The 10944-nt window shown below is 18.9% G+C and overlaps 2 protein-coding genes across 2 annotated transcripts; one reads left to right on the top strand and one right to left on the bottom strand.

Annotated features, from left to right (window-relative positions):
• Positions 1-3238: 3238 nt before the first annotated feature.
• On the top strand, positions 3239-4112 carry MKS88_000322 (uncharacterized protein; the record flags this gene model as incomplete). Its single annotated transcript, XM_067219338.1, has 3 exons — positions 3239-3304; positions 3443-3847; positions 4080-4112. The coding sequence occupies 3 exons, from the start codon at positions 3239-3241 to the stop codon at positions 4110-4112; spliced, it is 504 nt and encodes a 167-aa protein (XP_067070331.1).
• A 1684-nt stretch (positions 4113-5796) lies between these two features.
• MKS88_000321 (fam-l protein) lies at positions 5797-6770 on the bottom strand (the record flags this gene model as incomplete). Its single annotated transcript, XM_067219337.1, has 2 exons — positions 5797-6555; positions 6684-6770. 2 exons carry the CDS (start codon positions 6768-6770, stop codon positions 5797-5799), a joined length of 846 nt encoding a protein of 281 aa, XP_067070330.1.
• Positions 6771-10944: the final 4174 nt, after the last annotated feature.

Below are 10944 nucleotides of genomic sequence, written 5' to 3'. Positions count from 1 at the left end.
CCTGAACCCTAAACCTAAACCCTGAACCCTGAACCCTAAACCCTAAACCCTGAACCCTAAACCATGAACCCTAAACCCTAAACCCTGAACCCTAAACCCTGAACCCTAAACCCTGAACCCTAAACCCTAAACCCTGAAACCCTAAACCTGAACCCTAACCCTAAACCCTACCTTAAAACCTAAACTCCTGATACCCGAACCCTAACCCCAAACCAAACCCTAAACCCTAACCCTGAACCCTTGACCCCTATACCCTAAACCCCAAACTAAACCCTGAACCCTAAACCCTGAACCTAACCCTAAACCCTGAACCCTAAACCCTAAACCCTAAAACCTAAACCCTGAACCCTAAACCCTAAACCCTAAACCCTAAACCTAAACCCTAAACCCTGAACCCTAAACCCTAAACCCTAAACCCTAAACCCTAAAACCCAAAACCTAAAACCTAAACCCTTAAACTTATATTTATTAATTAAATTTTATAATTCACGACAATATAATATTATGTATTTCTTAAAAGGAATTAATTTTTATTATGTTTAATAAAATTAACATTTATATTACTCTAAAATAAAAAAGAATGATCACAATTCTTTTATAATTTTATTTGGTTTCACGTTAAAATACGCAGTTACACGTTATACTGAACGGCATATATTGATACACACAATCTAATATAAAGATTAATTAATTTTTTATTAACCTAAATGAAATTTTAAAAATATAGTTATTCTTTTATTAATAGGTAATACGGAAATAATGCATTTTTAAAAATTAAATATATCATGCAGTTATATAACACATATAGCGATAGTATATTACATTCTATATTTTAGGTACTTTATGTTTACAAAAATAAAAAAAAAAAGAAAAATATATATGTTCTCCGTTTTTTTGTTAATTATTTTTCACATCTAAGATATTCTGTTACCTAAAGTGAAAGATTATAATATTTTGGATAACTTCAAAGTATAAATATTGTTTCTAAACTAATTTAAAAATACATTTATAAAAAATGTTATAGTTTTAACACATATAATTGTATATTTATAAATTCGTATATACGTATATACATATATATAATTTTTTTTTTTAAGAGTAGAAATCTAAAACATTTTTATCACATGAAGATCATTTGTTCATTTATTAATTTCTAACTTATTATATTCAAAATGTATCATGAATAAAAATGTGCAATGAGTTAAATAACTTTTTTCACATAATGAATCTAGTAATTCATATGTTATATACAAAATTAAAAAAAAAGGGAACTTTCATATGTTATTTCTTGTTCACATTAATGAATTATTTTATTGGAACTAGTTTAAGGATCATTTTGTGATATTAAGAAATGAACTGACTAATGCCAATTAATAATTCACATAAGTATAAATGTTTTTTAATAATTAACAACTTTATCGTTAGAAAAATTTATGAAAATTTATTTTTCTTACATAGTAATTTTATTGTTTTAAAAAAATAAAAACTCTTTAATCATATAATAATATGCTAGCTATTAATAAGTACCCAGAAACACAGAATTTAAAACAAAAATATTATGAAGTTATTTATTTTTTGATTTTTAAATATGAAAAATACTTCCTTTAAATTTATATATATGCATAGTCAAACTATATCCAGAATTTATTCATAAAAATAAAGGTATATTATTTTAAGTATGAATTTATTATATATTTAATAAATATATATAATAAAATTAGTAACATACATCAAAAATATCAATTCATACATATTTAATCATCTAAATATATAAACAAAAATTTTTTTACCAAGCTGTATTTATATATATAAACGAAAAACTTAAATAAACGTAGTAATGTACGATTAATATAAACTCAACAAATGTATAGGACTATATTTTATATCATTCGCTATTGATTCTTTATATATCAGAAAAATTATATAAATCGGAAATATATTTATAATATATTATATTATATGATTGAATTACAGTACATAAATAATTGCCAAAAAAATTAATAACTTTATAGTATTATTTTATAAAAACAATATATTTGATTTTAACTAATAATATATTCACCACTTCGAATTATCATTTCATTTTTTATAGTACATAATCTTGATATCATTGTTCTAATGTATTTTAGTTAACTCATTTTTTATATACTTTACATATGTTTTCTTATTATAATGAAAAATAAACAATAATTTAACGTTAAAGTCACATTAAACTGTCAAATAATTATGTATATATAATTCTTTATAACAATTTTAATATTTATAATTTTTTTGTTAATTTTTTTTTTCTTTTTAAGTATATCTTTTATATAAATCAAGAGAATTTTAGAAATAAATTTCTGTTTGTTCAAATTTATATTTTTAATAAAATTTTATATATGGTATTATTAATATTTTTTAATTCATATTAAACAAACTTAAAGTACAATATTATAATAATATAATGCATCATATATTGTTTTAATAATATAAAAATTAATTTTAGACTGTATGTTATAATAAATAAGATAAACTTACTTATATAATATATATTATACAGTTAGCAGACTATTAATAAATGCTGATTAAAAAATATAAGATCTTAATAATACATAATTTTTCGTGCATTTAAAATCCATTAAAACACTATTACATTAATATATTTTATTTTTCTAATTATTATAGATATTAGAAATTATTTTAAAACTTTTTTTCATATGTAAAGCTTTTGGTAACTTAAAAATATTTTTCATTATTTTAATTGTAACAGAACAATTTTAATTGAAATTTTTTCGGAGGATAGCTTGTACACTTTATATAATATAATTTTACCATTTTTTATTTATTTTTATAGCCAAAAATATGAATGTCTTTTAATAATGTGCATAGAAATTATATAAATTTGAATAAATTTTTTAAAATAAATTATTTACAGATTATCTAAATGTAATTGTACAACAATAATAACTATTTATTGCTAATTATTTTTTTTAATTTATTCAAATTATATTATTTTAATTAATAGTATTTTTACATTAAAAATTTCTATAATATTTTTATATAATGCATTTTTTATCTTTTATCTTTCGAATACATTTTATAATTAATATTAATTAAAGAAAGATAAAAAGTTTTAAATTAACATAAAACATTAAGGAAAAATCATTATAAAACTTATTCTGAATATTATAAGGAAAACTATATTGCTAAAAATTATACATTTAATAGGGATTTATTATGCATATAATCATTCGACACCATGGCACAAACAAATAATCTCATCTTCTTTATTTTATTAGTATGGACATTTAAGTATTCCTATGAGGTAGAATAATTATTATATTCAATAACCTTCATACATTTTTTCTAGTCTTACATTGCCATTTTAAATTAATATTTTATTAATATATATATACAGATATTTTTCCAAATATTATATATTTATCCTAATTTTTACACATAGTCTTTTGGAATATCATGTAATAAAATTATAAACATAAATAATACGTCAGACATGAGAAAAAGTAGATTATTATATAGAACAATAGGTGTAGATTCTGAACAGACAGACTTTGATTTAAAAGAGAAGTTTCCAGATAATTTTCAAAATTCATATAATTCATTGAAATTCAAGGGAAATTTTGAAAACTCCTGTGATTCATTAACATCTGTTGATTATCTTGATGGCCTTCCTGCAGAAACAGAATGGGAACCATACCAAATGAAAAAACATAAGTCAGGAGAAAAAAATATATTATCAAGTATATATAAATATTTGAGGAAACTAGATGCAAAATATGAAAGAGAAGTCAAAAAATTATTCGATATTTTATATGAAACATCAAATAAATATGGACGTACATGGATGGTATGTTATATAATTATACTTATTGTCTGTATTCCACTAGTAATATACAGTTTTATTATTACATCTATAGCTGTATATAATTTATATTCGGTTTTATTATGTATAGTACCATTTCTAATATAAATCTAAACAATATTTTATGTTTCCTATAAAATAATAAAAAATATGAAGAAATTTAATCATAACAAATAAAATAAGTAAAAGAATTTTCTGCATTCTCATTATGATAAAGGAAAATAATGATGCTTTGAATTCATTAAATTGAACGGCGCTATATTTCTATACATGAAGTTTTACATACCTAAGAATATATATATACACTCATAATATATATATATAATATTTTATAATTTTATTTAAAATTATTTTTTTAATATTGTTCTTACTTCCCATAAAATAAATATATCATTCATATTTTTTTGTACTTTTTTATATAATTAATTGTTTATATTTTCTATAATAAAATCCATACTTTCATATTTATATTTATTATTCCCAAGTGTAGAAAAGTTACTGATATATCTGTGTTTTAAATTTTTTATCAAAATTATATTTTTGCAACATTCTTTATGGAATTTTTTTTTTGCCATATCTATCTTTGTTTTTATATTTATTTCAATATATTACGTAAATTTTCAAAGAAAAAATATTATTATATCTATAATTTGTCCTATTTGCTATAATACATTAACTGAATGTAAACAAACATTAGTCACATATAAATCAGAATAAATTTTCATTAATAAAAGTATTATTCTGTAAATTGACGTGTTTTAGATGTAAATTTAAATATATAATATTATTCCTATAAAACACTATTCTTTATTTGAAAATTTTAATTTCGATAGATAATATTTTTTGGTCACTGGTAAAATGAATACAGCTGGATATTACTTTTTTTATATTATAAATTTAAATGATATTTAATTTTCATTTATTAATTATACATATTTACGTGAATTCAATATTTTATTTAATTTATTTTGTTATTCCGTGTCTAAATTCCTTTTTTAATTTATATTTTATAACAGTACACAATGTTAATATAGAATAAGGTTAATTAGTAGTGATATACATATTTTAAGTATCATATATTTCTTTTTTTTTTTTATAAATATATGATTATCTTCTCAATAAATAATTTTCTTAAAGATGCATAATTATTCATTTGTTTTTTATAATACCTTAATTATCAATTTTATTCTTTTAGTTAATTTTTTATATATATTTGTGTACAAGCAGTATATATGTACTTGTGTAAATAAGACGTTTTTTTTTTTTTTTATTCTGTATGTCTTCAGTAATATATTTTATCTGGAACAACGGTATAAGATAATTTTATTATCCTTATTTTTACAATGTGACCTTTTTTACTCTAATGTTGTAAATCATATTTTAGATAAAAAACATCCATATATTGCTAATATAATATTTTATATTCTATAATATAAACAATATAGGTAATAAAAAAAAATAAAGATATATTTATTGTTAACAAAAAAATGAATAACACATTTTTCTATTAATCCCCAAAATAATAATTTTAGATTAACAATGTATAAAAACAAAAATTATAGTAGTTTAGTTCAGTTGTGAAATATCACCCATTAATAAAATTCCACTAATTTTACTATTATATATCAATTTAATCCATATAAATGTATTTTTAATGAAATTCTATTTAAATGTAATGATGTACATACTAAACCATATGATTTAGTTTAGAATAAGTAACACTTTATAATACAAATTATGAAATATTAAAACATTGATAACCACAAACTAGGAACATATATTTTTTTCTTTTATGCATCAGAAAGATTATACATCGGTATGTGCAATTATAAAAAAAAAGCAATATATATACAATAAGTACATATGTAAAGATGATACAGTTATTATCTTATATTAAAGTCTTATATACATAACAAATATACTTATTATTAATTTTACCTTTTCTTGAATTTAATTTTTTCATATTTTTTAACTTTTTTATGGTAATAAATAATACCTGATATAACTGTAACTCCAAGAATAAAAAAAGATGTGAAATATATTAGCGTACCAAAAAAACCTGGTGTATAAATATAATATTTGTTTCCATTACTTCCAGTTATTTGTTCCATAGGCTGGAAAAAAGCAGAAACAGATTCATTCTTCAATAAATTCCGTAAATTTTCTGCCCAATTGTTTGAACATGTAAGACTCATTATATAATAAAACCCACGTAATAACCCATAACCAACAGATAAATCTAATATGAGCCCTAATAACAACAACAAAAACAATAATGTAGGTATAAAAAATCGTAACCCGTATTTTTTACGTATTATTTTTATGTACAACTTATTACTAATTATCTTGTTTTTCTCAAGAAAATTCTGATAATCAAGTTCTTTGAATATTTTTTTTTCAAGATGTGAATATTTTTTTGTTTCAAATATACAGGACTTATTTTTCATAGTTTTTCTACAACCCGATGCTTTTGCTGATAACAATCCATGTGAATGTTTGTTCTTTACGTTTGTTCCTTTTTCATTATTGTAGATATATTTTTTTTCTTTTATTCCATAATTTGTAACATCTTCTTTTAACACTGTAATACTTTTTTCTATATTGTTCTTACAATTTGCTAAAAATCGATAAGTTCCTGTACATAATTTTCTATAAACCATGTATTTCTCATTAAAAAATCCTTCAAACCTTCTCTAAAAAAATAATTTTTATATAATTATTATTTGAAAAATATATAATATCAAGCCAAAAAACAGAATTAATAAAAATAGAATACATTTAATATTAACAATTAAAATATTTATGAATAATATAAGCATACCAGATCACTGTTAAGATGGCATATCCAAGATGAAAATACAAATAAAAAAAATTTAATAAATAAAATTAACTTAATTTTTTGTTCCATTATATATATTTTTAAAATTCTAATATATTCATTAAACAAAATATTAAAATTAAAAAAATATTTTCCTAATATATAGAATTATATATTGTTCATTTATTTTTTCGTTTTTCTTTTTTTTTATATGTAAATAAAATGTATATAACTATAATAGTTTTTACAAAAGGGACAGAGAAAAAGACAATAAAAAAATATTATAAAAGTAATATATTAAAATTATTTATATAAAACTAATTTACACTTAAATAATTTAAAATGATTTCACTAATGAATATTCAAATATATAAATTATTTTGATTTTTTTAGAATGGAAATGTAGTTAAATTGTAATTCTATCAACTCTTTTTGAAATAAAATAAAAAGTAAATATAATATTTATTAATATTTTTAAATATTAAGCTCGTATAGAATAGGTAGAATATAGAACACAGATAATACAGAGAATATATTGTACTATATAATGAGATAATTGTAAGAAAATTTAACAAAGTATTCTGTTAATAAATATAATTTTTAAAACATTATATTTTGGAAAAATTGGTTATTATTCTTAATAAATATTAATTATTATAATATTAAAGTAACGGTTATAGTAAATTAATGAAAAGATACAATATTAAGCATATTATGATATATTAATTATAGCAGTTTTCCTTACAATAGTCTATAATATATTTAAAAAATATAAATAGCAATTATATAAAACGTTATATATTTTAAAGGTAAATAAATTATCACTCATTATTTTTATTTATAATTTTAATGTTTTAAAATAATTCTACTTAATTTTCTCAATTTTGTTCTTACTTATTTATATATAATTAAAAGAAATGATCTCATAATATAATAAAAGAAAAAATAATAATAAAAAGTAGTTCCTCTATCAAATATAATGTTATAAGATAATTTTGTTTTATAAATTTACATGTCTAAACATTCAATAATTATGCATACTCATATTATTGGTTACTATTAATTTATTATATTATAGTTATTCAAGTAATTTTTATAAAATGGAAATGAATATAAAATTACATAATTGTAATAATAATATAATAAATATAAGTACTCTTTAATTTTGTTGTAAATAGTTATAATACATAATTTTAACGATCTTAATCATACAATTCTTACATAAAACAATTTTCTACCAATGAAAATGAACCATTTTTCATGAATAATCTTAACCTAACACTCTAATATATAACGGCATTTCTCATTATTTATAATATGATAACTTAATTTTTATAGATATTGTACATTTCATTCAAACAAGTGTTAAGAAAAAAACACGGTTTTAAAGAATTAATAAGATAAATCACTAAATATAAAGACAACATATGTTATAAATTACTAAAAATAGAGCAAATATTTTAAAAATGATACTATAAATCTATGAAGTAACATGAACTTAGAAGAAAATAAAAAGTAAATATGCGCAAAAAGTAAAAAAAATAATTCTTAAAACTATATGTTTTTATGAATAATTTGTTTTTATATATAATTATAACCATTTACTAAATTTAATATAAGTTTCCAAATAAATTTTTTCACATATGTTATTTTTCTTTTTATTTTTTTCTTATATATATTTCTATTACATTTTCTATATTCCTTCTTTTTAGTCTACTTCCTCAAATAATATGTTATGCTTTGCGTCCATTTATATTTATTCAATATTATAATCTTTATGTACTATAAGTAGAATACAAAATTTATTTTTATTATTTTTTTTATATACACATCTAATTACATAAAAATGTATTTTTGTATAAAATCCAACAATAAAACAAAAAAATATAAAAAACTATTAAACGTTACTTATTTATACAATAATTACTATATTTGGATATAATCTTAATTTATATGGGACAATTTAGTTAGAACATTTTTTATTTGTACATTTAGTTAAACGAAGAAAAAAGAAAATTTTAAATATTTAATACTTATGTATAATAACATGAGGAAAATAAATATATATACTGCAATCCTTTTAACTTCTTTTTATAATTATAACTTTTATTTATATATATATATTTCACGATATATCTTATTATGATTTTTCGCCATATAATACATATTGTTACAGTAATCTAAGAAAAAAACTTTTACTCTATATACTTAAATATTTATAAGTATAATTGATATTCTCAAAAACATCTGATGAAATTTTATATAGAAGGGCACTTGATGTAAAATATTAAATCACGAATAACATTATGTAAAAGATGATAATATCTAGTAGAATTATTGTATTTATTTGTTTCTATTGTCAATAGTGCAAACAGATATATTTCTTTTAATACTTTTTCATTACATATTCAAAAATAAAAATATTTTATTTTCCTTTTATACTATGACTAGAATTAATATAATTAGATATATACCAAAAGAGTAAAATAAATGTTACATAAAACCTGTATTATAATATAAATTAAAGAATTATTAATATGAATATAATTTTTTTTAACTAAATTCAAAATTATAAGCTATACCTTAAATTTTTGAATTCCAAATTTGAAGAGAAATAGACGTAGAACTTTCTACTTTGTAGATAACATATTAAAATATATGCTTAATAAAATATAATAAAAACATTCTGTATTATGTCATCAAATATACGTTTAATATTCCCCAAAGCATGTGAAATATATTTATACTTTGTACCACTACACTTTTATGAAGAAACTAAACGAAAATAATAGAACTTCTGCATTAAAATGTAAACTGATGAAAAATTCAGAAAAAATGAAACAAAAATATGTAAAATGAAGAGTTCATATATTTAAATGGAAATAAATAAAATTATTAATAAAATAAAAATAATTAATAAAATAAGAAGTAACAACTATTCTAATTTATAGTGTACAAAAACAACTGGGTTGTCCTATTCAAAGAATATCAACACTCACATTAAACAAACGGAAAAATGAATTAATATATAATTAAAAAAAAAAATCATTTAATATCTAAAAAGTTTTAAAATATGAAATTTGTATTGCATTAGAAAAATTCTTAATGTTCTTGAATAATAGAAAAGGAATATCTTGTAGTTATAAAATTACTATATCATGGTATTCGAAGAAGAGACATGTTTAATACAAATTCTTTCGTTACAAATAAAATCTTGCTCATTTATTAAAACATTATAACAGCATAAATTTTTTTATTGACAATATAATAAAATAATTCCTATAAATTTATTTTGAAAAATATTAATAACAAACAACAATATTTTAAAATTTGTTCCAATTACAAAAATAGAGCGAATTTAAATTACAACAGATAAATAAATAACATTTAGAAAAAAAAAAAACAATTAAACTTAATAACTTATTTATGCCATATTTAACTTTATTAGTTATTTTTATCCTATGATGATTTTAAAGAACAAATAAAATAGATAGCTTATTTACATAAAAAAGTCCTGTATAATATATATTTAATTAAATTTTACAAAACTTAACTAATTATATTACAAAGAATAATGATAAAACAATAAACGTTTTTAAAGATCATTATATTTAAAAAATTTATAATTTTCAAGTTATCACTTATAAATAATCCATAATTAAATAGGTGTGTCATTTTATTATATATAATGAACTTCACATTTATGCCAATGCAAAAAAACTAAAATTTGACAAAATGATATCCAGAGTAAATATGTTTTTTAGGACACTTATCGTAAAATTTAATTAATATATCTGTATTAAATCCTTATTTTAGTAAATGACATACATATATACATATATATATATGTATGTAAATTTACAGATTTACATTCAATTCTTTTCATGTAATACAAAAAAAGACATTTATTTATAACATTAAATCAAAAATATATTTTCCTGAGAACCTTTTTATATAATAATTTTAGATAAGAACAATATGAAAAATAATAAGCAAAACACTTTGATATAAATATATATTATCAGTGTTCAATAAAATTATATGTATACTGTTATAATATATTAATTTTAATGACTAAATATATATTCATAAAAATATATTTTAATACACAAATGTATATATTATACCATAACATTTAATTAAAAAACAATAATTTAAAATACAAATTATAATGAAATAAACAAATTTGAATTTACAAAAAAAAGAAGGATATATAATTTTATTAATGTATATAAAAGATACCACATATACACTTGCATTTATA

This window comes from Plasmodium brasilianum (genome assembly GCF_023973825.1).
Source record: "Plasmodium brasilianum strain Bolivian I chromosome Unknown PB_00_19, whole genome shotgun sequence".
Taxonomy (NCBI): Eukaryota; Apicomplexa; class Aconoidasida; order Haemosporida; family Plasmodiidae; genus Plasmodium; species Plasmodium brasilianum.
Note: the sequence above shows the minus strand (reverse complement) of the source record. Positions and strands in the feature narration are given on the sequence as shown.